This window comes from Trichechus manatus, unplaced genomic scaffold, assembly GCF_000243295.1.
Source record: "Trichechus manatus latirostris isolate Lorelei unplaced genomic scaffold, TriManLat1.0 scaffold00265, whole genome shotgun sequence".
Classification (NCBI taxonomy): domain Eukaryota; kingdom Metazoa; phylum Chordata; class Mammalia; order Sirenia; family Trichechidae; genus Trichechus; species Trichechus manatus.
The window spans coordinates 1,460,014-1,487,374 of NW_004444201.1; the positions used below are offsets into that span (position 1 = coordinate 1,460,014).

Sequence of the window (27,361 nt, forward strand, 5' to 3'; positions counted from 1 at the left end):
TTCGGTACTTCATGGTCTGCCCCGCATAAAACCGTAACAAAGGGCAACCATGGAGTCTCTGGGTGGTGCACACAGTACCGGCGCTCAGCTGTTTACCTGTAGGCTGCAGATCAGAGTCCACCCAGAGACACTCGAAAGAACGGCCTGGTCATCTACTTACAAAAAATGAGCCATTGCAAACCCTGGCCCTCACAGGGCGACTCTGACGCACAGGGGGTTGCCGTGAGTCGGAGTTGACTCCACTGCATCCAGTGCTTTGTTTTTAAATTGTGCTTTAAGTGAAAATTTACAGAGCAAGTTACTTTCTCAGTCAACAGTTTATACACAGATTGTTTTGTGACATTGGTTGCAATCCTGGCGATGTGCCCACATTCTCCGTTTCACCCCAGGTCCCCCATTTCCGTTCGTCCAGTTTTCCTGCCCCTTCCTGTCTTCTCATTTTGCTTTTGGCCAGGTGTTGCCCATTTGGTCTCATTTCCATGATTGAGTTAAGAAGCACGTTCTTCACGTGTGTTATTGTTTGTTTTGTAGACCTGTGTAATCTTTGGCTGAAGGATGAACTTCTGGAGTGGCTTCGGTTCTGCATTAAAAGGGTGTCCAGGGGCCATAGTCTTGGGATTCCTGCAGTCTGTCAGACCAGTAAGTCTGGTCTTTTTTTGTGAAGTTGACCGGGTTTTTAAGGGCAAGCCTGGGTCTCTTCCCGCAGTCAGCAGCTTCATGGCTCTAATGCCTCAAGGAAATAATTTTGAGTGAATGTGACATTGGATTTGGGGAATTTCTTGTCTGTAAAGAACCGGTAGGTTAGGCACATAAATGGAGGTGTCCAGGTCCCCCCAACACTGCTTGCCTTGTCTGTGTCCTTGATGGCACCAGTTTACATTTACAGAAGATCTAGCTGGTGATTCCAGGAAGATCCAAGAGGTTTAGAACCTGGATGAGGATTCTAACTAAAAGACTTAGGGTCCAGCTCCCTTGGAACAAGGAAGCTCTTGTGAGGTGAGAAGTAGGGTTCTAGGAGCAGGAATCCCTCCTAGAAGGACACCTAGCCAGCTGACCTGAGATCTCAGCAGAGATCGAGACCTCAAGTGGAAGGTCCCAGGAGCTTTGATTTGCTCAGCCAGAAGCAATTCAGGGTCCTCCAGTGAGAGCTGGATGGTGGTGCCACATACAGAATCCCTCACACAGTGGGTGATGGTGGAGGCTTTGGACCAACTTTTAGGATAGAGACGTGAGCTGTGGTTGGGGGAAGAGGGCAAAGGAGAGGGAATAGAAAATACTGCTTCTTGAGGAGATGTGAGGGCAACATGGGGGGAAAGGGGGCAGGGAAAGCTGTCCAGCCACAGAGAAGGGAAGTACCTCCCCTATCCCTTCATTCTTTACTCGCTCTTTCTAGATTCTGAGGTACCTATGCACCATGGCACAACTGGAGATATGCTGATACCCCATCTATGGTACTGTAAGAAAGGACTCTTAAGTCTTATCTTTTTTTGCTTTATTTAAAAGGTGGGCATGGAGAGGAAGGAAATAGGCCTAAAAGGTTAAGTGACTGGTTAAGGGCACACTTTTTTTTGTGTGTGTGGCAGTTAAGAGCAGACATTGAGTCTCTTTTCTGCTTTGACAATAGGTAAGAAACCAGTTAGTTTTTTAAATCCAGAGATACTTTTGAGAACCTAAAACCCAGTTAGAGCTCTTTTTTTTTTCTTCCAAAAAAGTCCAGGCCTTAAAACACCCCTTTTTTTCAGAACCTTTTTGGGGTTCTCTGGCGTAGAATAAACATTACAGACTATTTTTCTCAGCATCAGTTTTAATGAATGCAGTATGTTCCATCCTTTGACTTATCCTAAATTGAATTAGTTTAATGTGTTGATTTACATTTTTCTGTGTTAGCGTGGAGCATAAATTGTTTTCAGTAGAAAACAATATTTTTATTTGCCTAATGAAAAGGAACATGTCCAAGCACCACGTAAGTATACCAAAGTCACACATGGGCATATGGGTGCTCCCTCCCTCACTGTTGTCCATTCTGCCCCTTCTAAAGGAATTTCCCATACAGAGGCATTTTGCCAGCTGCTGTGTGGAGCTGTTTAGGCAGGTGAGTCCAGGAGTTCTAAGACATCTCTCATGATGTTTTCTTGTCTCTCAACTGTGCTCTCACAGGTCTCTACATTCTTCCAAGACCAGCGGAAAATGATCACATCCCAGGTGAGGTGTTCATGTGTTCACCATTTTGCTTAACAGTGATTCTGTGGGGCTTACAAAATGTCTACACATTCATATGAAATAATGGAAATAAATATTAGTTAACATCAGGGAAAATAAAAAGCAGAGGTAAGCAAATTACAGTCCATGGGACAAATCTAGCCCATTCCTTGTTTTTTTATGGCCCACAAGCTAAGAATGTTTTTTACACTTTTAAATAATTAAGGAAAAAATCAAAAACAATATTTTGTGATGTAAAAAGTAGATAAAATTCAAATTTCACTGTCTGTAAGTCAACTTATATTGGGACATACGCACGCCTATTTGTTATGCATTGTCTGTGGCTACTTTCTCACTGCAAGGACAGAGCTGAGTGGTTGAGACAGACTGTACAGCCCACAAGCCTAAAATACCTACTATTGTTATTGTTGTTGTTGTGGTTAGTTGCTGTTGAGTTGACTCCAGCTCATACTGCTTGGCCCTTTACAGAAGGTGTTTGCCGACTCCTGATACAGAGTAGAAGGTCAATAGTAGGGCAAAGATGTCATGTCGGTAAATGCAGATCTTATGGTCTTACTGAGTTATGATACTGGAACATTAAAAAAAAAAAATTATGAACTTCCAATGACAATCCTGCAATTACATAAAGAAGTGGTAGGAATGAAGTGAATAATTTTTGTCCATTTCCAGGGAAAAAGTTAATAGATAGCAGAAGGAAGTATGTGGTTAAATAATTCAAATGAATTGTGCCAGCGTTAGGACTCCAGGGTATTCCAGGTATGAATCCAGGTAGAATGGGGCGATCCAGAGTGGTTAGTGGGATGAGGTGGGCTCTGTGATTGCCCTGGTGACTGGGCAGGATCTGAGTCATTGCAGAGCCTGGCCAGGTACTCTAGCTGGAGAGAGCAGCACCTGATGGACTGATGAAGGCACCTGCAGGGCCCGGAAAGCGTCTTTACTTAGATCAGTTTCCTGTCAGGGAGTAATGAGAGATGGCATAGAGGTCAATGCTGGGCCATCGATGCTGTCATGAAGAATTTAGGGTTTATAATGTGAAGAGTTGAGTCCTATTGAATAATATTGGAAAAGTCATGATTAAAAAGTTGCTTTTTATCAAAAAGTGTGAAGGGTATAAAAGGGAGGAAGTCAGAGCTAAGATGACTCTAGAGCAGTGCTTTTTTTTCTTCTTTAATCTCCAACACACTAAAAAAAATGATGAGATATAGTACTAGAAAAATAATATTAAAAAATCAGATATTTGAAATAAAAACCCAATTTAAAGAAAAAAAAAAAGATTCAAGAGACATAAAAGCACTCTGTGAAATTGCTGGAAACATTTCTGAACAATTCCTCCCGACTTTGGTGCTCATCTCCTTGGGGCCGGTCTGGGATGCTGTGAACTGAGCAGCCTAAACTACGTCATAACACTTTAAACAGCTTGGCTTCAGAATTTTTTGTGGGTATTATTGGCAAATGGTGTCTGTTTCTCGGATGTAGATGTGTCTCTGTGATTGACATCAGGTTCACAGCCTGTAAATGCATGTTTCATTTCTTAATGAGTGGCCTTGATCGAGTTCTATTTATTTCACTTTCTGTAAACCAATCTTTTATCTTCTTGACTTGTAAGAGGTCCTTATATGTTAACCAGTTTAACACTTTCCTGACATGTGGTTGTTGGTAGCTGCCATTTAGTTGGCTTGGAGTCATGGTAACCTTAGGTATAACAGAACAAAAAGTTGCCTGGTCTTGAGCCATCTTCATGATCGTTGATGTGTTTGAGACCATTGCTGCAGCTATTGTGTTAGTCCATCTAATTGAGAGTTTCCCTTGTTTTCATTGGCCCTCTACTTTACAAACATAATGTCCTTTTCTAGCGATTTGTCTTTCCTGATGATACGTCTAAAGTAAGCAAGTCAGAGTTTTGCCATCCTAGCATCTAAGGAGCTTTCTGGTTGTATTTCTTCTAGTACTGATTTGTTCATTCTTCTGCCAGTCCGTGATATACTTAATATTCTTTGTCACCAAAACCACAGTTTGAATGCATCGATTCTTCTGTCTTTCTTTTCCGTTGTCCAACTTTTGCATGCATATGAGGTGATTGAAAAGATCATGGCTTGGGTCAGGTGCACCTTACTCATCAAAGTGACATTTTTGCTTTTTAAATCTTTGAAGAGGTCTTTTGCTGCAGGTTTGCCCAATGCAATATTGTGATGGTTAAGATTGTGTGTCAGCTTGGCTGGGCCATGATTCTCAGTGTTTTAATGTGATCACTCCCATGATTGAATCTACTGTGAGTAGCCAGTCAGATGAAAGGCAGTCTCCTTGGGGTTGTGGCCCACATCTGAATATAAGCAGATGTTCTGGCTTTTTTCTCACTTTGGATCCTGCGGCTGCCTCCTGTCATCTCATCTCCGGTTCTTGGGACTTGAGTGGTCAGCTTATCTGCCGAACTTGGGATTCATCGATCTTCACAGCCTGTAAGCGGAGCCCTGCTCTCTGACCTGCTGATCTTGGGCTCACTGGCTTCTAAGGCTGCGTCACTTGGAAGAGGCCTCTACCCTGATCCATGGACTTGGGGCATTCTAGCCTCTACAATCGCATGAGCTGTTTCCTTGATATAAATCTCTCTCTCTGTATATTTATACGCTTTACTGGTTTTGTTTCTCTAGAGAACCCAACGCAAGACAAATACGTTATTTGATTTCTTGACTACTGCTTCCTTGGGCATTGATTGTCGATCTAAGTAGTTTGCCAACTTGATTTTTTTTGCAAGTTTCAATTTATTCCTTTTCATTGTCATTTTTGAAAAAATAAAAAACATAGAAAGTTAATTGTCTTCGCTATCTAGTGCTGCTGTAACAGAAATACCACAAGTGGACGGCTTCAACAAACAGAAGTTTATTCTCTCACAGTCTAGTAGGCTAGAAGTCCGAATTCAGGGTGTCACCTCCAGGGGAAGGCTTTCTCTCTCTGTCGACTCTGGAGGAAGGTCTTTGTCATCAGTCTTCCCCTGGTTTAGGAGCTTCTCAGTGCAGGGACCCTGGGTCCAAAGGACATACTCTGCTCCTGGTACTACTTTCTTGGTGATATGAGGTCCCATTGTCTCCCTGCTCACTTCTCTCTTTTATATCTCAAAAGAGATTGACTTAAAATATAACCTAATCTTGTAGATTGAGTCCTGCCTCATTAACATAACTGCCTCTGATCCTGCCTGATTAACATCATAGAGGTTAGGATTTACAACACATAGGAAAATCGTATCAGATCACAAAGTATTGTATTGGACAACCACGCAATACTGGGAATCATGGCCTAGCCAAGTTGACATACATTTTTGGCAGAAACAATTCAATCCATAACATCAATAAAGAATAGGGTAATTGGTAACTTAAATCCTCTCAACGGGACCAATAAGCAACATCAGGATAAATGGAGAAAAGATTGGAGTTGTCAAGGATTTCATTTTACTTGCATCCACAATCAACACCCATGGGAACAACAGTCAAGAAATCAAAAGACGCATTGCATTGGGCAAATCTGCTACAAAAGATTTCTTCAAAGTGTTGAAAAGCAAAGATGTCACCTTGAAGACTAAGGTGCTCCTGACCCAAGCCATGGTGTTTTCAGTTGCTTCATATGTGTGCGAAAGCTGGACAATGAGTAAGGAAGACTGAAGAAGAATTGACGCCATTGAATCGTGGGATTGGAGAAGAATATTGAATATACCATGGATGGCCAAAAGAACTAACAAGTCTATCTTGGAAGAAGTACAACTAGAATGATCCTTAGAAGCAAGGATGGCGAGACTACGTCTTACATACTCTGGACATGTAATCAGGAGGGATCAGTCCCTGGAGAAGGACATCATGCTTGGTAAAGTAGAGGGTCAGAAAAAAGAGGAAGACCCTCAACGAGATAGATTGAGGCAGTGGCTGCAATGATGGGCTTAAGCATAAAGATTGTGAGGATGGTGCAGGACTGTGCAGTGTTTTGTTCTGTTGTACATGGGGTTGCTCTGAGTCGGAACTGACTTGACAGCACTTACCAACAACAACAACAATTGGTAACTGTTCCGCGTCCTTGAATTAACAACTATAAATATTTTTTATATTTACTTTCAGTGACTTTATCTCCATGTATGTACTTTTTAGAAGCTTGGGTGATAAAAGCAGTTAGCGATCAGCTGCTAACCTGGAAGTTGGTGGTTCAAACCCAGCCAGTGGCTCTGTGGAAGAAAAGGGCCAGCAATCTGCTTCTGTAAATATTACAGCCAAGAAAACCCCATGGAACAGTTCTGCTCTGTAACACATGGGGCCACCATGAGTTAGGGGCCGACTTGATGGCAGTTAACAACAACATGTACTTTTTAAAATCTCCATTTTAAGAGTGAAAATGAGGCATTTTAGATAAAATTCCCTTTGACTATTCTTCCCAGTTCCCTTTTATACCTTGATGTGATGATTCCCAAGATATTGATACTTACTCTTCTAATTCACTCTTCGTACTTCCACATGAATGTATTTGTATAATTGAAAGACAAATATTATTTTGGGTGCTTTAAAATATTTACATAGTCAGGGCCTGGCAATCTACTTCCGTAAAGATTACAGCCAAGAAAACCCAACCAAAAACCAAACCTGTTACCATCGAGTCCATTCTGAGAACTGAGTAGAACTGCCCCATAGGGTTTCCTTTTGGTTGGCAGCCGAAATCTTAACCACTCTTGACACCAGGGTTTCCCAAGAAAACCCAGTGAAGTTGAGTTCAACTCTGTAACAAATGGAGTTATGAGTTGGAATTGACTCAACGTCAGTGGATTTAGTTTTTCGATTTTATAATGTATATCTGGTTTTGTAACTTTTTTCCAGTCACTGTTGAATTTGAAATCTATGTACGTTAGTTGATATGAGTAAATTATTCCTTTTTTATTAGAATTATTTTAAGTTTTAGTAGTCAAAATGTAGAAGCTTCAGATTAGTGTTCAGAAACAATACTTTCTCAGCAAAGTCTGCTGGTGTCGTGGTTAAGATCTCGGCTCCTAACCAAAAGGTCAGCAGTTCAAATCTACCAGCCGCTCCTTGGAAACTCTGTGGGGCAGTTCTACTCTGTCTTGTAAGGTCGCTATGAGTTGAAATTGACTCAATGGCACCTAACAACAACATCAACTGTTAGTTTCACATTTATTGTTTTATTTTATTGTGCTTTAGGTGAAAGTTTACAGAGCAAATTAGTTTCTCCTTCAAAAATTTATATACAAATTGTTTCATGACATTGGTTGCAATCCCCACAATGTGTCAGCACTCTCCTACTTTCCACCCTAGGTTCCCTGCTTCCATTCATTCAGTTTTCCTGTCCCTTTCTGTCTTGTCATTTTTGCTTTTGCACAAGTGTTGCCCATTTGGTCTTGTATACTCGATTGATCTAGGAGCACTTTCCTCACGTGGGTTACTGTTTGTTTTATAGGCCTATCTAATCTTTGGCTGAAAGATGAACTTGGGAAGTGGCTTCAGCTCTGAGTTAGAAGTATGTCTAGGGGCCATAATCTCAGGGGTTCCTCCAGTCTCTGTCAGACCAGTAACTCTGGTCTTTTTTGTGAATTTGAATTGTGTTCTATATTTTTCTCCCACTTTGTCCGGGACCCTCTACTGTGATTCCAGTCAGAGTGGTCTACATTTATTGTTCATGTTTTTTCCACGTGCATTTTTGAGGCATCAGAGGTAGATGTGTGTTCTAAGTCCACCATCTTAATTGGAAGTATCAGTTGTTTGTGAAATTGTCTCCTCTTTTATTTTTCACTACTCTCTTGTCTTCTGGTTCTGTTCTCAGTTTTCAGAAAATTCCTTCTCAGCCTTCATAGTCTTTTTTTCTTTTTCTGCCAGGCACTTAAATGTTGATGTCCCCTCAAATTCTGTGCTGGTATTTTTCTTGCCTCAATATTTGTCTCCTTTGTGAGCTTCTGATTCACTCGGTACCCTCAGTGATGCAGAGTTGCCATTTTTTCATGATAGGCCTCTTTCTTGAGCTCCAGAATCATCTTTCCAACCTGCAAATGGACATCTTCATTTCTGTGTTCCAAAGACATTATTTAGAGTGCTGCATGTCCAGCATCAGTCTCCTTGTCACTCTGCACCCACCCTGCTAACCTCTAAGGCTGCCCACGCAGAAGCTCTGGGAGTAAACCTTTCTCTCTCTGTGTAGTGTGTCCCTGCTCTGCATCTCCACTACTGCTCCCTGAATATGGATGACCCAGCTCTGGCTCTCTCTCTAACATAGTACCTATGTTTACTTTAGGAACATTGCTCCACAGTGAAAATTGATTGTGTGACTGGGACTCAGGTGTGTATTTGCAGTTCACCATTGGCTTCCCATTACATCAGTGATCTGGAGGGAGGGAGGGCAGGTCAATGATTATGCCCCAAGAAAGTATGCAAGATAATCCTATATTACTTACTATGTGAGTGATTAAATATTTTGGGAGATCGGTAACAGGATTAAAGCCAAATACACTCCTTAGTCATTGTTGTGCCCTCCCCTCCAGCTTTTATCTCATTACAGGTTCAGACCTGTTTTCCTGTCCGGTTATGCAGTTCCATGACCTTGCCACGTGTTTTTTTCAGATCTTCTTACCGTTTATGATTTTGCTTCATATTTGCGAAGAAACTATATTTGTATTTAACATATCTTCAGTAAAATCCAAGGTGCTGACCCACTCAGCCATGAACTTGCACAAAACTCCTTTATGATACCTGTCTGAATTGCACATATTTGTGGTGTGGATCCTTAAAGTCCTATGGTAGGTATGTCTTTGTATGTGTATTCATGAGAGAGTAAGTTTCTTGAGATAAGGAAGAGTATTTTATTCAACTTGGAATACTCAGAAAGTAATATTTTAAGCACATGTGGGCACTCTGATTTTTTACACTAAGTAGGAAATTAATTCACTGACATGGTATTTCCACTGTTATTTCTTTGTTACCTACAAAATACAACACAAAATAAGGCATATAGTAGAGATCCTTTGTAACATTTTCTGGTCAATTTTCAACAGTAAAAATGATAAGAATTTGCTCCTTAAATACCTTTTTCATATCATCCAATTGTGACCATTCAGACTGAGCAAAAAATACGCTGTTCCAGGGGTCAGTATCATTCAGGGATGTGACTGTGGGCTTCACCCAAGAGGAGTGGCAGCACCTGGAGCCTACTCAGAGGACCCTGTACAGGGATGTGATGCTGGAGAATTACAGCCACCTCGTCTCAGTGGGTAGGGATTGTTTCCCACGTAAATTCCCCATATGCATGGCCCTTTTTACTTAGAGAAACTTGTGGAATTTTTGTAGAATATAATAATAGTTATGTTTGAGGTTCAGCGATCAAAGATCCATTTTGGGTACCAGAAAAAATGTGTTTTTTCAGCCCCATGAAGGATTAAATGAACCTTTTATTGTGCAGTCTTTAAGGTATATTACCCTCTTCCTTCAGAGGCCCTGAAACCCATTAAGCTTGTCCCAACTCATATAATTCTCATTCACAGGATATTGTATCTCTAAACCAGAAGTCATCCTCAAGTTGGAGCAAGGAGAAGAGCCATTGATATTAGAGGAAGAATTCTCCAACCTGAGCTACCCAGGTGAGTTAGTAACTTTGAGCCAGATGGAATTTAGGGAGAAATCAGTTCGCAAAGGGTGTTAGTTTAGAGGTTGTCGTTAGGTGCCATCAAGTAGGTTCTGATGCATAGAGACCGTATGTACAGCAGAAAGAAACACTGCTTGGTCCTGTTCTACTGTCACAGTCGTTGCTATATTTGAGCCCACTGTTGCAGCCTCATGTCAGTCCATCTCATTGAGGGTCTTCCTCTCTTTCACTGACCCTCTACTTTACCAAATATGATGTCCTTCTCCAGAGAACGTGAGGACTGAATTTTTTCTTCAGTTCTTTCATCTTGAGAAATGCCAAGCATTTTCTTCCCTTTTGGTTTTCTAACTCCAGGTCTTTGTACATTTCATTACAGTACTTTGTCTTTTCGAGCTGCCCTTTGAAATCTTCTGGTCAGCTCTTTTACTTCCTCATATATTCCATTTGCTATAGCTATTCTGTGTTCAAGATCAAGTTTCAGAGCCTCTTCTGACATCCATTTTGGTCTTTTCTTCTTTCCTGTCTTTTTAATGACCTTTTGCTTTCTTCATGTATGATGTCCTTGATGCCATCCCACAACTTGTCTGGTCTTCTGTCATGAGTGTTCAGTGCATCAAATCCATTCTTGAGATGGTCTCCAAATTCAGTGGGATATACTCAAGGTCCTATTTTGGTTCTCCTGGACTTGTTTTGATTTTCTTCAGCTTCATCTTGCATTTGCATATGGGCAATTGATTGTTCTGTAGTTGGCACCTGGCCTTGTTCTGACTGATGATATTGAGCTTTTCAATTATCTGTTTCCACAGGGGTAGTCTATTTGATTCCTATGTTTTCCATCCAGGAGGTCCACGTGTATAGTCACCATTTATGTTGATAAAAAAGGTATTTGCAAAGAATAAGTCGTTGGTCTTGCAAAATCTATCACGCGATCTCCGGCGTCATTTCTATCACCAAGGCCATATTTTTCAACTACTGATCCTTCTTCTTTGTTCTCAACTTTTGCATTCCAATTACCAGTAATTATCAATACATCTTGATTGCATGTTTGGTCAACTTCAGACTGCAGAAGTTAGTCAAATTCTTCAATTTCTTCTTCTTTGGCCTTAGTGGTTGGTGCATAAATTTGAATAACAGTTGTATTAACTGGTCTTCCTTGTAGGCATATGGATATTATCCTATCACTGACAGTGTTGTACTTCAGGATAGATCTTGAAATGTTCTTTTTGACGATGAGTGTGACACCATTCATCTTCAATTTGTCATTCCAGGCATAGGAAGCGATATGATTGTCAGATTAAAAATGACTAATACCAGTCCATTTCAGCTCACTAATGCCTAGGATATTGATCTTTATGCATTCCATTTCATTTTTGATGACTTCAATTTTCTCAGATTTCATATTTCATACGTTCCACATTCTGATCATTAAGGGACGTTTGCAGCTGTCTTCTAATTGTGAATCATGGCACATCAGCAAATGAAGGTCCTGAAAGCTTGATTCCATCCACGTCGTTAAGGTCAACTCTACTTTGAGGAGGCAGCTCTTCCCCCATTGTATTTTGAGTGCCTTCCAACCTGAGGGGCTCATGTCCCTCACTATATCAATGTTCCGCTGCTATCCATAAGGTTTTCACTGGCCAATTTTTTCAGAAGTAGACTGCCAGGTCCTTCTTCCTGGTCTTAGTCTGGAAGTGCCTCTGAAACCTACCATGGGTGACCCTGCTGGTATTCGAAATAAAGGGGCCATAGCTTCCAGCATCCCAGCAACACACAAGCCACCACTTTACAACAAACTGATAGACACATGGTAGCGCAAATCTTTTGGTGTAGTTTTCTTTGTTTTTTGCTTAGTGAATACAAGTTTCCTTGGTGACATAGTACTTAATGGTTATTGATTTATCATTTAAAAAATGACTCCTGAAAGTCTGGCTATTTACATGTTTGTAGCTATGAGACCCCTTGAAGACAAGTTTAAGGAACACGCAGTCTTTTTCGTTAAGTTGCAAGGTAATGAGTTTGTTACTGACTGCACCCTTTCCAAATCAAACCCATTGCTGTCAAGTCATTTCTGACTCATAGAGCCCTGGTAACACAGCGGGTAAGTGCTTGGCTGCTAAATGAAACATGGATGGCTCGAATCCCCAGCCACTCCATGGGAGAAAGATGTGACAGTCTTCTTCCATAAAGATTTACAGCCTTGGAAACCCTACGGGACAGTTCTTCCCTGTCCTATAGGGTCAGTATGAGTTGGAATTGACTCGGTGGCAATAAGTTTTTTTTTTTACTTTACACTTTTTAAGGTGGAAAAAAGTTATCAATGCTGCAAAGTATATTAGCAGTTTTGAAGTTTGGGGTCAATTTTTTTTTTTTTTTAGGCTCATGAGTAAGAGGAACAGCTTGAAATCAAAGTAATATGTTTATTTTTAATTTTATTTCACAGTCCCTTCTTTTGATCATGATTCAGTTAGAATCTTTGCTCAATCAAGTGTTAGCCAGGTACCATCTAGGTTCTTTGGGTCTCAGTAATCATAGGTGCTGCTTTATTAGATACATTTTGTGAAACATACATTATTTCTGTTGGTTCCTTAGCTTCTTCTCTTCAGTATTCTTCCAGTCAGAAGAAGATCATTTGATTTACCTTAAATGGCTGCTCACGAGCTTTTAAGACCCCAGATACCAAATTGCTTAGTAGCTTTATTATAATATAAAAGATCAAAAGGAGGAGAATGCATTAGCCAATGGTCTGAAAGACTTGTCTGGCCCATTAGCCCACATTTCCTAACCATGAAAACAAATCCCAAGAAGATGCAAGGGGACCATCTGCAACATGAACTGAATCTTCAGCATGAATTTCAGCTAAAACTATATCCTGATACACTTCCACTTGGGTGTCATTAATGTATACACAGTAATTTTCTTTTACCAAAGCTCAAACTCCTCCTTGGGAAGCAAGTAAATAATCAAGAGCTAGTCTATTTTGTAGTATCATTATCTGTGCTACTTCAGTAGAGAGAGAAGATAACAGCATCGCCTGGATCATTAACAGCTATCTAATTCTAGAGTCATTTTGTCTAACACTATTTGCAACCTTAAAACAATTTTTTTCACACAGGTTAAGCCAATTCCAGTAACTAAGGGAGCCATGGCTGCTATAGAACAGCAATTATTATGCTCTTAGTCAATGGACCCTTTTTTTTAAAAAAATTTTTTTGTTGTTCTTTAGATGAAGGTTTACAGAACAAGTAGTTTCTCATTAAACATCAGTACACATATTGTTTTATGACATTGGTTAACAACCCCACGACATGTCAATACCCTCCCTTCTCAACCTTGGAGGACCTTTTTTTTCGGTGAAAATATACATAGCCAAAGTTACACCATTTCAAAAGTTTTTACATGTACGTTTCAGTGACATCGATTACATTCTTCCAGTTGTGCTGCTATTCTCATTATCCTTTTCCAAATTATTCCATCACCATTATCTTCAACTCACTGCCCCCTAGGCTTCCCATCAAACCTTATGAGTTGCTGTTGTCAGTTTGATCTCACATAGATAATTTTTTTTTTTTGTACCTTAGATGAAGGTTTGCAGAATAGTTTCTCATTAACCAGTACGCATATTGCCCTATGACAACAGTTAACAATCCCACGACGTGCCAACACTGTCCCTTCTCAACTTTGGGTTCCCTATCACTGGCTTTCCTGTCCCCTCCTGCCTTCTAGTCCTTGCCCCTGGACTGCTGTGCCTCATTGGTCCCGTTTTGTTTTATGGGGCTGTCCAGTCCCTGGCTGAGTGGTTAACCTCGGGGGTGACTTCACCACTGAGCTAAAAGGGTGTCCGGGGACCATACTCTCGGGGTTTCTCCAGTTTCTGTCAGGCCAGTAAATCTGGTCTTTTTTTGTGAGTTAGAATTTTGTTCTACATCCTTCTCCAGCTCTGTCCAGGACCATTTGTTGTGATCCCGGTCAGAGCAGTCAGTGGTGGTAGCAGGGCACCATCTAGCTGTAGTGGACTCAGTCTGGTGGAGGCCATGGTAGCTGTGGTCTGTTAGTCCTCTGGACAGATCTTTTCCTTGTATCCTGTTCTCTTCATTCTCCCTTGCTTCTGAAGGGGTGAGACCAGTGGAGTATCATAGATGGCTGCTCACACACAGGCTTTTAAGACCCCAGACGCTACTACCAAGGTAGAATGTAGAACTGTGTTATGCCACTTGAGCTAGCTGTTCCCCGAGACCATGGTCCCCACAGCCCTTGGACCCTTTTTTGATAGTTGTTCTGTCAGTTGTTTAATGACTTGTTCACAATCACTAGAAGTCTTAGCCTTTCTCATAGTTCAAGTTCTCCCTTTGAGTAATTGATTATAGACTCATAAAGCATAATCTATGTAAGAAGAACAAGTTCACTATGCAGGTAGAAAACAAAACCATTAGTTGTCTGTAGTTCACAAAAGATGTAAAATAGCTCAAAGACATTGAATAGAACCAGAACTTGATAGCCCGCAAGAGCTTGCCATAATTATCTATTGTAACATGAAATTTCTCTCTACAGTCACCCTCCTCTTGATCAAAAGACAGTATCAAAGCAAAGTTATTTTTGATCTAAAAATAAAGCTGTTTATCGTTATTTACATAGGTAAAGCAAGACTGATAATTTAGCAAGAATGATAATTTATCATCTATGGATTTTCAATTTGCTTTGCTGGAAGTTTTTTTATAAGAACTTAAGATTAAACATGTAAAAGCCTCTTGAGACTAGGAAGTCAAGCCAAGAACTTGCCATCAGATTTCAAGTACTCACAGATTTTGGTGAGTTCCTCTTTTCTCGAGGTCTCAAAATATCGTATGATTCCTGGGCTTGCCAGGAAGTGACCTTTCTTACTCATTTGTCCAACTGGGAACCTTGTAAGTCACATGCCAGGCCAGTTTTCCTGGGAGGATTTTGTAAACATTGGCTCCATAAAGTCAATCTTAGTTCATTAAAAGTATCTGGTTATACCTGATTCTCTGAGCATTATTCTCAAATATGACATTCCAGCCAAAAGTTTGGTTATTTATATAGGTGAGATTTCCAATTACATTCTTTTAACAAGGAGGATAGATTTTTATTAAACTTATGCAGATAATTACATTGCCATAAAAATAAGAATACTCATTAAGAGTTTTCCAGTTCTGGAGGGATCAGGCAAGGAGAAAAGATAAACGTTTCATTTTTGTTTAAAAAAGCACACCTGTTAAATTTTTATGAGTTATACATGGGGGGAAAATGATTTTTTTTTTATATTTGAAAAAGAGACCACTAAACATCAGCAATACTCAAAAAAAAAAAAAAAAAAAAGCCATAATTTTCAGTTTATTCAGTCCTTTGTAATTAATTCTTTTTCCATTAGATTTTAGGCTTACACTCTTGTGAACCCATCAACTTTTCCACAAAAGTTCTGGAAATCCTGTATTTGAGTAAGCAGTGTCATTAAAAGTCCACGCCCAGAAATAGTCCTTTCTATGGATCTCTGAGATAGTTCATTTTTGTTGAAATACTTTGGCCTGTGGTTTACAGCAAGTTATTTCAGGTAGAGTAAAAAAAAAAAAAAACTATCTGCAGATGACAAAACTTAAAAATGACTATGGTTAACTTATTACTAATAATTTTTTAAAGTGAACATAATCATTAGAGAGAAAAGAACTTCATATATGACATATAATTATCGTGAGACATAATATGAATATACCAAGTATATAGTTAGAATATACCAAGATTATTATATTAACATCAAGATTTTAAAGTGAAGAGATTTAGTAGTCTCTAGTAGTTTCTCCACCACTCGTCTGTCAGTTTATTATACTGTGGTGGCTCGGGTGTTGCTGTGATGCTGGAAGCTATGCCACCAGTACTTCAAATACCAGCAGGGTCACTCATGGTGGCCAGGTTTCAGCAGAACTTCCAGACTAAGACAGACTAGAAACGAAGACCTGGTGGTCGACTTCTGAAAATATTGGGCAGTGAAAACCTTATGAATAGCAGTGAAACATTGACATAGTGCCAGAAGATGAGCCCCTCAGGTTGGAAGGCACTCAAAATATGGCTGGGAAAGAGATGCCTCCTTAAAGTAGAGTTGACCTTAATGACGTGAATGGCGTCAAGCTTTCGGGATCTTCATTTGTTGATGTGCCATGACTCAAAATGAGAAGAAACAGCTGCAAACATCCGTTAATAATTGGAATGTGGAATGTATGAAGTATGAATCTAGGAAAATTAGAAGTCATCAAAAATCAAATCAATGCATAAAGATCAATATCCTAGGCATTAGTGAGCTGAAATGGACTGGTATTGTCCATTTTGAATCTGACAGTCATATGGTCTACTATGCCAGGAATGACAAATTGAAGAGGAACGGCGTTACATTCATCGTCAAAAAGAACATTTCAAGATCTATCCTAAAGTACCACGTTGTCAGTGATACAGCTACAAGGAAGAGCAGTTAATATGACTATTATTCAAATTTATACACCAACCTCTAAGGCCAAAGATGAAGAAATTGAAGACTTTTACCAACTTCTACAGTCTGAAGTTGATTAAACATGCAGTCAAGATGCATTGATAATTACTGGTGGTTGGAATGATAAAGTTGGGAACAAAAAAGAAGAATCAGTAGTTAGAAAGTATGGCCTTGGTGTTGGAAGTGACACTGGAGATAGAAGTGATAGAATTTTGTAAGACCAACAAGTTATTCATTGCAAAATGGTACTGAAGGAAGAAGTCCAAGCTTCACTGAAGGCATTGGTGAAAAATAAGGCTCTAGGAATTGACAGGAGTCCTGGTGGCACAGTGGTTAATTGTTCAGCTGCTAACCAAGAGATCGGCAGTTCGAATCCACCATCTGCTCCTTGGAAACCCTCTGGGGCAGTTCTACTCTGTCCTGTAGGGTTGCTAAGAGTCAGAATTGACTCGATGGCAGCGGGTTTGTTTTTTTTGGTTTTAGGAATTGACAGATTATCAATTGAGATGTTTCAACAAACGAAAGCAGTGCTGGAGGTGCTCACTCGCCTATGCCAAGAAATTTGGAGGACAGCTGCCTCTCCAACGAACTGGAAGAGAACCTTGTTTATGCCCATTCCAAAGAAAGGTGATCCAACAATATGCAGAAATTATTGAACAATATCATCAATATCACAACAAGTAAAATTTTGCTGAAGATGATTCAAAAGTGATTGCAGCAGTACATGGACAGGGAACTGCCAGAAATTCAAGCCGGATTCAGAAGAGGACGTGAGATGAGGAATATCATTGCTGATGGCAGATGAATATTGGCTGAAAGCAGAGAACACCAGAAAGATGTTTACCTGTGTTTTATTGACTATGCAGAGATATTTGAATATGTGGATTATAACAAATTATGGATAACATTATGAAGAATGGTAATTTCAGAACACTTAATTGAGCTCATGAGGAACCTGCACATAAACTAAGAGGCAGTTGGTTGTTCAGAGCAAGGATACTATGTGGTTTAAAGTCAGGAAAGGTGTGCATCAGGGTTACATCCTTTCACCATACTTTGTATGGTGAGCAAATACATGAAGATGAATGCAGCATCAGGATTGGAGGAAGACTCATTAACAACCTGTGATATGCAGATGACACAACCTTGCTTGCTGAAACTAAGGAGTACTTGAAGCACTTATTGATGAAGATCAAAGATGACAACTTACCATAAAGAAAACAGAAGTCATCACAAATGAACCAATAAGCAACATCATGATAAATGGAGAAAATATTGAAATTGTCAAGGATTTCATTTTACTTCGTTGCACGATCAACACTCATGGAAGTAGCAGTCAAGAAATCAAATGATGCATGCATTCGAGAAATTTGCTGCAAAAGACCTCTTTAAAGTGTTAAAAAGCAAAGATGTCACTTTAAGGACTAAGGTGCGTCTGACCCAAGCCATGGTGTTTTCAATTGCCTCATATACATGGGAAAGCTGGACGATGAATAAAGAAGACTGAAGAAGAATTGATGCCTTTGAATTATGGTGTTGGTGAAGAATATTGAATATACCATGGACTGCCAGAAGAAAGAACAAATCCGTCTTGGAAGAAGGGCAACCAGAATGCTCCTTAGAAGCAGCGATGGCAAGACTTTGTCTCAGTACTTTGGACATGTTATCAGGTGGGACCAGTCCCTGGAGAAGGACGTCATGCTTGGTAAAGTAGAGGGTCTGTGAAAAAGAGGAGGATCCTTAACAAGATGGATTGATGTAGTGGCTGGAACAGCAGGCTTAAGCATAACAATTGTGACGATAGCACAGAACCAAGCAGTGTTTTTTCTGTTGTGCATAGGTTTGCTATGAGTCAGAATCGACTCGACGGCACCTAACAATGACAATAAATTCTCTGTACTTGGTCATATGGTAATTCTATATTTAAGTTGATGAGGAACCGCCATACTTTTCCATAGCAGCTGTACCATTTTACAATCTCAGCAACAATAGATGAGTGTTCTAATTTCTCCACATCCTCACTAATCCCTGTTGTTTTTTGTTTTTCTGAGCATAGTAATTCTATTGGGTGTGAGGTGGTATCTCACTGTGGTTTTGATTTGCATTTCCCTAATGAATTATGATGTTGAGCATTTTTTCATTGCTTATTGGTCATCTGTATATATTCCTTGGTGAAATTCCCATTCAAGTCCTTTGCCTATTTTTGGATGAGATTGTCTTTTTGATATTGAGTTGTGGGAGTTCTTTATATATTCTGAGTATTAAACTCTAATCACATACATGGTTCCCAAATATTTTCTCCTATTTTATGAATTGTCTCTTCACTTTCTTGACAAAGTCGTTTTGTCCACCAATGTTTTTAATTTTTGTGAAGTCCAGTTTATCTATTTTGTCTTTTGTTGCTTGTGCTTTTAGTGTCAAGAATCCATTGTCAAAAACAAGTTCTTAAAGCATTGCCTTATGTTTTGTTTTAAGAGTTTTATGATTTTAGTTATTATATTTAAATCATTGATCAATTTTGAGGTAATTTTCATATGTGGTATGAGGTATTGGTTCAGCTTCATTCTTTTAGATGTGGAAATCCAGTTGTCCCAGCACATTTTATTGAAGAGACTATTCTTTCCCCATTGAATGAACTTAGCACCCTTGTTGAAAGTAATTGACTGTAAGTGTATGGATTTATTTGTAGACTCTCTGTTCTGTTCCATTGGTCTGTATGTCTGTCATTATATCAGTACCAAACTGTTTTGATTACTGTAGCTTTGTAGTACATTTTGAAATTGGGAAGTGTGAGTCCTCTTACTTTGTTCTTCTTTTTCAAGATCGCTTTGGCTATTTGGGGCCCCTTGTGATTCCATATGAGTTTGAGGATGGCTTTTTCATTTATGCAAAGAAAGCTGTTAGGATTGAGATAGGTATTGCATTGACTCTACAGATTGCTTTGGTAGTATTGACATCTTAACAGTATTGAGTCTTCCAATCCATGAATGTGGAATGTCCTTTCTTTTATTTAGATTTCTTTAATTTCTTTCTGGAGTGTTTAGTAGTTTTCAGTGTACAAGTCTTTCACCTCCCAGGTTAAATTTATTCCTTGGAATTTAATCTTTTTAGATGCAATTGTAAATTATTTTCTTAATTTCCTTCTCAGATCGCTTATTGCTGATTGTCTTAGTCATCTAGTGTTGCTATAACATAAGTATGGCTTTAACAAAGAGAAATTTATTTTCTCACAATATAATAGGCTCTGAGTCCAAATTCACAGCATCAGCTCCAGGGGAAGGCTTTCTCTGTTGTCGCTGGAGGAGGGTCCACGTCATCAATCTTCCCTTGGTCTACGAGCTTCTTTGAGCAGAAACCTCAGGTCCAAAGGACACGCTCTGCTTTCTTGGTAGTATGAGCTGCTCATGTTTCTCTGCTTGCTTCTCTGTTTTATATCTCAAAAGAGATTGGCTTAAGACACTATCTAATCTTGCAGACCTCATCAGTATAACTGCCACTAATCCATCGTATTACATCATAGTGATAGCATTTATGACACAGAGGGAAATCGCATCAGATAATAAAATGGTAGACAGTCATACAATACTGGGAATCATGACCTAGCCAAATTGACAGATATTTTTGGGGGACACAATTCAATCCATGATACTGATGTAGAGAAAAACAACTGATTTGTGAGTTTGACCTTATACACTGCTACTTTGCTGATCTTATTAATTCTAGTAGCTCTCTTGTGGATTCTTCAGGATTTTCTAAATAAATGATTGTGGAGTCTGTGAAGAGAGATAGTTTTACTATTTCCTTCCTGGTTTGGATATCTTTTATTTAATTTTCTTGACTAATTGCCCTGGCTAGGAGTTCTAGTGTAATATTGAATAGCAGAGTGAGACTGGGCATCCTTGGCTTGTTCCTGATCTTAAGGGGAAAACTCTCAGTCTTTCTCCATTGAGTATGGTGTTAGCAGTGTGTGTTTCATAAATACGTTTTATCATGTTAAGGGAGTTCTCTTCTATTCCTAGTTTTCTAGTGTTTTTATTGTGTTAGAGTTTCTCAGATGCCCTTTCTGTATCAATTAAGATGATCACAAGGTACTTAACCTTTTTTTCTGTTAATTGGTATTACATTATTTGATATTCTAAAGTCGAACCACTCTTGCATTCCTGAGATAAATCCCACTTGTTCATGGTGTATAATCCCTTTTAATGTGGTATTGTATTCTGTTTCCTAGTATTTTGTTAAAGATTTTTGCATCTATATTAATAAAAGATATTAGTCTGTAGTTTTATTTTCTTGTGGTATCTTTATTGGCTTTGATATCAGACTAATGTTAGCCTCATTGAATTATTTAGGAAGTGTTACATCACCTTCTTTTTTTTTTGGAAGAGTTTAAGATTTGTGTCAATTCTACTATAAATGTTTGGTGGAAATCCCCAGTGAAGCCATCTGGTTCAGGCCTTTTTTTTTTTTTCTTTGTTGGGAGGTGTTTGATTACTGATTTAATGTTTCAATTTGTGGAGTTTTTTTAAATTCTTGAGTCAATTTAGGTAGTTTATGTGTTTCTACGAATTTGTTCATTTTTTCAAAAATATCTAATTTTTTGGCATACAGTTGTTCATAGTATTCTCGTCTTTTTTATTTCAGGATAAAAATAAATACAGTTGGTTGTAATGGCCCTACTTTCATTTCTGATTTTAGATATTTGCATCTTTGCTCTCTTTATCAGTCTAGCTAAAGGTTTGTTGATTTTATTGATCCTTTCAAAATACTAACTTGTGGTTTTGTTAATTCCCTATTGCTTTCTTTTTCTCTATTTCTGCTCTGATCTTTTTTATTTCCTGTTTTCTGGTATCTTTGGGTTTGGCTTGCTCTTTTTTCTACTTCCTAAATCTAGTTCTAGAATCATACATACCTTTTTGAATTCTTTATTCTTTAGCGTCTTCCTATTTTTGTTGTTTTTACAGAAATATCTTAACCCTTTCATGGTACGTATAGCAACCATGAACTTTTTCAGCCTCTGGGTTTACTGGGAAGCTGCTGTACCACTGACAGTGTGTGCTGCCACAAGGCAGAGGCCTTTATGACTATTTGAAACTGAAAAAGTGGGCGAGTGCTGTAAATTTCTGTTTTTATAGGATATTGTATGAGGTGTCTGAATTTTTGGTAGGAAAAAGAAATTTTGAAAATTTTTGTTATTCATATGTACCAATAGACCCTGGTGGATACTCTGGGATATAATTAGTGGTACTTCATATGTGCCACTAAACACTTAGGGTAGGCCCATGGGAGGGGGACAAGAAGAAAAATCCACACTACCTACCAAAAATTCAGACACACTCAATGATTCAGGATGCTTCCATTAATGAAAACACATGGTATCAGCAAAAAATTCAAAGCAGAAAATAATTGGGTCACCAAAAGATTAAATTACAGGCATTTTATCACTACATATTTCAGTGTGAAACCTAAAAAATTTGTGTTTGGAAAAGTTGCTTAGGTAATTCTGATAAACACTATTTGTTAAGTACCATTGATAAGTATCATTTCAGAGGAAATCATAGGTAGAGTGATAGTTGCCAGGAACATAGTTGATAAATGAAAGAAAAACTTTATCAAATGTTTTAAAATTCAGCATTTAACAAGAATATTAACGTTATAGAATTACAGCTCATATTTGTGTTAAAATGAATTAAACAGCCATTTCAAGTTATTTAGTAAATGAAGCAGCAAGTGGTAGGGAGATTTGGGAAGGCAGCTTTTTAAAATATTGTTGGACTGTAAGCTAACAAAATGAAACAACACAAGTATAAGATTACAGATGAGAATGAACAATTTATGAGGAACAAATGGCTGGGTTTGCCAGAGCAAAATATACTCATTCTAGACTTAAAATGATGGCTTGATTCTAACGTGAATTAATGTGAAGATATATTTGCCTAGATACTTTTCGTTGGTGTTTCTTGAGCAAAGACAGAGAAACAGGTATGTATAACCAAAATAGTAATAATAATAATAATGGTAAATGAATGTTCTAGGACCAGGTTAAGAATTTCATTAAGGTTTTTATGGTATATAGAGATATGGAAACGTAGATATAAGATATCGAATGAGGATTAGTACTATATCAGAGGGAGAATTATTTGGGAAAAAGCAGAAAGCATTGTAACAGAATTACAGGAGTTGACTGTCAGGAGAAGTTTGCTTTTGAACAACTCTGATAGAATGAAAGAAAAATAACCAGAATAGAGCTGTGAATCTCCGCTCATTGATTTTTCTCTTCTTGTTCTGTGTTTTTTTCGTAATGAATAATAGCTAGAAATAAAGCTAGAGCCTGACTTATAGGACTGTTCCTTTATGACTTAGATCTCTCAGAAATTTGATTTGTTGTTGCTGTGTAGAATGGGAAAGAAGGAAAAGACTGTACACTTTTGTAATCTAGTTATGAGGAGATAAGGGCCTAAATGATCTCCTCCAAGCCTAGTGGTAACTCTGTTTCTCCTAAATATCTTTCTTAACTAATCATTCTTGTCACTCTCCTTACATTTCAGAATTAATTAATGACAGTAGAAACTATTCAAGGAAGAAGACGAATGAGTATAATAGAGGTAGAAAATGGCACGGTGATAGTAAGCATGCAAGAACTCATCCTGAAGAGAAATCTTATGAGTATAATAAAAATTGGAAAGTTCTCTGTCATAGTGAATACCTTGCTGAGCATCAGAAAACTCAAATTTTGGAGCAACCTTTTGAATATAATGAATGTGGGAAAGCTTTCTGTGATAATTCACTCTTTTTTATGAATAAGACAGCATACACTGGAGAGAAAACTTGTGAATATACTGAATATGGGAAAACCTTTGGTGATATGTCATCTCTCATTTTTAATGAGAAAATATCTCCAAGAGAGAATCACTGTGAATTTAACGAATGTAGAGAAAATTTCTTTGAGGAGTCCATTCTCTTTGAACATCGAAGTATTCACACTTTTAGCCAGAAGGCAAACTTAACTCAAATTCAGAAAGCCCACAAAAGAGACAATATGATTGAATATAATGGGTGTGGAAACTTTTTCAGTGAAAAGCTAATCCTTGATTTACATCAGAGAACACACAAAGGAGAAAAACCCTATGAATGTCGTAAATGTGGAAAAACCTTCAAGCAAAAGTCAGCCCTTAGAAGACATCAGAGAACAAACATAGAGGAAAAAACATTTGAATGTCATGAATGTAGGAAAAGTTTCAACAAGAATTCAGACCTCATTAAACATCAGAGAATTCACACAGGGGAGAAACCTTATGAATGTCATGAATGTGGGAAATCCTTCAGTGAAAAGTCAACCCTCACTCAACATCAGAGAACACACACAGGGGAGAAACCATATGAATGTCATGAGTGTGGGAAAGCCTTCTCATTTAAGTCAGTCCTTACAGTACATCAGAAGACACACACAGGGGAGAAGCCCTATGAATGCTGTGAATGTAGAAAGGCTTTTCTCAGAAAATCAGATCTCTTTAAACATCAAAGAACTCACACAGGGGAGAAACCTTATGAATGTAACGAATGTGGGAAATCCTTCTCTGAGAAGTCAACCCTCACCAAACATCTGAGAATGCACACAGGTGAGAAACCATATAAATGTATTGAATGTGGAAAATTTTTCTGCTATTACTCAGGTTTCACAGAGCATAAGAGAAGACACACAGGGGAGAAACCTTTTGGATGTAATGAATGTGGAAAAACCTTCCGTCAGAAGTCAGCTGTAATTGTTCATCAGAGAACTCATATAAGACAGAAGCCCTATGAATGTAATGAATGTGGAAAATCATTCTGTGTGAAGTCAAAACTCATTGTTCATCATAGAACACACACAGGAGAGAAGCCCTATGAATGTAATATTTGTGGAAAATCATTCTATATAAAGTCAAAACTCACTGTTCATCAGAGAACACACTTGGAAAGAAACCCTATGAATGTAGTAAAGGATATGAATCACAGGATGAAATAAAAACTTCGTAGAACAGAGCACACAAAGAGGGAGAAAAATCTATTAACTGTTTTGAGCAAGCCTTTGACCTACACTTCTCACAGTATGTCATACAACTTACACAGGGAAAGAAATCATATGAGGATATTGAATGTAGGAAAACTTTCTACTGGAATTCAAACTATACAGTATATTAGAAAGCTCAGAATGGAGAAAACCTATTGGTAATAAATGTAGGAAACATTTTGCACAAAGCTATACCTCACTAAACACCAGAGAAATCACAGGGTAGAAATCTTTGTCAACCCCAGTGGTAGAGAAGAGTTCATGCACAAACTATAGGAAAACATTTACTGTGAGCTGATAATCATTGGACATGTGTACTGACAAGTGGCATCTCAGTGGACATCAGATGGTTACTAGAGAAAATGCTTATAAATGTTTTAAATATGTGAAAACTTTAAGCAAATATCCAACTTTATAGTATGTCAGAGATACTTGAGTGTCTAGCAATTTAGAAAATGTGGAGAAAATTTTTCATTTAGAAATAGTATTCTACTTTGTTACAATCCAATTTGACCTATTGCCATACCAGCAGCTGTTCCTTCCGGGTGACGGCATTAGATGTAAATACACATCACACTGTAGCCAGTGATCATGAGCAATTGAAAGGCTTATTGTTCAGACATAGGCAAATTGAGGGGAGGCATTTAGCAAGGGGATCCACCAGCAAGAGGAGTCTGATGTCTGGATGGAGAGAAAGAGATCCTCGTCCTGGGACATACATAAGACAGGAACCTGCCATCAGGAGTTTTGAATAATGCAAGGGAGACTAATGTTGGATTGTCTGTGCTGGAAAGGTGGAATAAAGGGACAGGGTAAGTTGTCTTGCATGTGACTTGTTGGACATAGTAGAAGTGAGTAGGTCTGGAATGTAGCAGTTTCTCCCCTGGAAAGTGTTAGCAGTTTAGCTGAATGTCTTCTGTGAATCATTTATTGTACCCAATTCTTTTTTCCCACATGCTTAAACATATGTTTCATAGGTGATGTAGCTTTTTTTTTTTTTAAAAAAAATCACATTCATATACAGACATATTCACTGTTAAATATGGAACTTTAAAAAAACGCAAATAGATTCTGCTTCTGAATAGGTTAGTTTGTAGCAGGCCAATGCTGCCATTGAGAACAACTAGAAAGACACAGTAAATCACAAAAATCATCTATTTAAATGCAAGCATTTACTGCATGAGCAGAAGACTAGAGTAAAATTCTGAAGAATGGTGAATCACAGAAAGTACCTGGGCAATATATAGCTCTTTTCCTTGGGAGCATTTGGCATTTCTGCCTGTAGGATAGATCCTGAGTATTGAGCTTGTCCCAGGCAGAGGGTGATAGGTGGGGGACTAGAAAGCAGCAGGGCCTTTAGCAGTAAAAGGCTCCAGTGAAAAAAAGCTCTGAAACATTAAGGATGTAAAGCAGATAGCTAGTTTCCCAGGATAATTGCAGGATTCTAACACTGTGTAGAACAGGAGTCTGTAAAGGAGAACAACAAAACTAGATTTTTCTTCAGTTTTGCAGTGCTGAGAAAAATTAGAATTCAGGAACTACCACTAGAATGTGCCTTTGGTGAACGCTCAATGCTATCAGTCTAAGCCCCAGAAACAATGTTATAATGTCATGGATTGAATTGTGTCCACAAAATATATGTCAACCTGGCTAGGCCATGTTTCACAGTATTGTGTGGTTGTCTTCCGTTTTGTGGTCTGATGTAATTATCCTCAATTTTGTGATGTGTAAATCCTAACTTCTATGTGTTAATGAGGTAGGATCAGTATGGGGTGTATCTTGAGTCACAGCCTTACAAGAGGGTGTGGCTCAAGGGGTCCCTGTGCTGAGAACCTCCTAGACCCAGGGGGAAGTTGATGCCAAGACACATGGAGATCTACAAGGAACACTGGTCCCACAGATGTTGAGAGGAGACAAGGATCTTCCCCTAGAACTGACAGGGAAAGCCTTCTGCTAGAGCTGGTGCCCTGAATTAAGACTTTTAACCTCCTAAACTGTGAGAGAATAAATGTGTTTGTTAAAGCCATTTACTTTTGGTATTTCTGTTATAGCAGCACTAGATAACTAAAACACATGAAATAGGTAGATTGTGCCTTATCAAAATTTCAAACAATACCTAAGTAGTATTAAAATGCCTACCCAGAGTGGATTTTGGACCAGGATGCCCGTAAGGAAACAAAAAAAGTAGAAACTGCCAGAGAGATTTTTCAGAACTCTGGGAAACAGATGTTTACAGACACCAAATGAATGCTGAATCAAGAAAAAGGCAACTTCAAGGAAAGCTATGTGGCATTTTGTTACTGGATTGTGCCTCTTCCCTTCCCCAGCTCAGTGCCTGGATTGATGTGGCAGCCTGTGTTTCCAGCTTGGGATCCTGGTCTTGGGTTCCGAAGGAAGCAGACCACGACTTATGCATTTTTGTGTTTTTTCAAACTGCATGGCAAAGAATGCATCTCTTTCCTCTGTCTTGGAGGTAGCTCTGAGTGGAGGAGCAGCGAGCATAGACTAGACTGAAAGCCTGTAGCTGCCTGGGTCAAGAGATGGTGATTCAGTTACACAATAGAAACACTCTAGGATTAAGGTAAGGAGCTGGGAAGAAAGTATCATGGGGAACATGGGCATTGAGAAGTACCCATATATACTGGGGAATTTAGAAACCACCTACATGCCCAGGGCAAGATGCAAGCCCAGAAAAGACTTAAGAAAATTATAAGCTTTCACTTTGGGCTGATTTCTAGGCCCCGTGCAAGCCTGGCTAATGAATGAAGGAGTACCCCAGCACAGTCCAATCTGCCAAGATTGAAAGAGGTTTTTTTTTTTTACATTTTGTTTTTTTTTTAACTCCTGTCATCACTGTCAGAACAATAACTTTAGAACATAAGCTGAGGGAACAGAGACTTCAGTGAATACACGTCAAGTAATCCAGTCTTCACAAAAATACTTTAGAAAAGTCACTTAACCAGCAGACCCCTACAGTTAAAAAAAAA

The 27,361-nt window shown here is 38.8% G+C and overlaps 1 protein-coding gene across 5 annotated transcripts; it reads left to right on the forward strand.

Annotated features, from left to right (window-relative positions):
• The first annotated feature begins 1,407 nt into the window (after window positions 1-1,407).
• ZNF37A (zinc finger protein 37A) lies at window positions 1,408-26,059 on the forward strand. 5 transcript variants are annotated; one of them, XM_023724860.1, is made up of 7 exons: window positions 1,408-1,451; window positions 2,158-2,202; window positions 8,491-8,535; window positions 8,817-9,463; window positions 9,734-9,829; window positions 22,265-22,306; window positions 22,873-26,059. In XM_023724860.1, exons 4-7 carry the CDS (start codon window positions 9,430-9,432, stop codon window positions 24,327-24,329), a joined length of 1,629 nt encoding a protein of 542 aa, XP_023580628.1. In that variant the 5' UTR covers window positions 1,408-1,451; window positions 2,158-2,202; window positions 8,491-8,535; window positions 8,817-9,429; the 3' UTR covers window positions 24,330-26,059. The 5 variants fall into 5 exon arrangements, with proteins under 5 accessions (XP_023580628.1, XP_023580632.1, XP_023580629.1 ...); XM_023724864.1 differs by lacking the exons at window positions 1,408-1,451; window positions 22,265-22,306 and having other exon boundaries at window positions 1,965-2,202; XM_023724861.1 differs by lacking the exons at window positions 1,408-1,451; window positions 8,491-8,535 and having other exon boundaries at window positions 1,965-2,202.
• Window positions 26,060-27,361: the final 1,302 nt, after the last annotated feature.

What these genes read in the sequence shown, in the direction of transcription:
- ZNF37A (XM_023724860.1), top strand. Translation starts at nt 9,430, where the DNA reads ATGCTGGAGAATTACAGCCACCTCGTCTCAGTGG. An exon ending in CAGCCACCTCGTCTCAGTGG is followed by an intron (nt 9,464 to 9,733) that starts GTAGGGATTGTT and finishes TCTCATTCACAG; the next exon opens with GATATTGTATCTCTAAACCA. An exon ending in CTCCAACCTGAGCTACCCAG is followed by an intron (nt 9,830 to 22,264) that starts GTGAGTTAGTAA and finishes ATATTTGCCTAG; the next exon opens with ATACTTTTCGTTGGTGTTTC.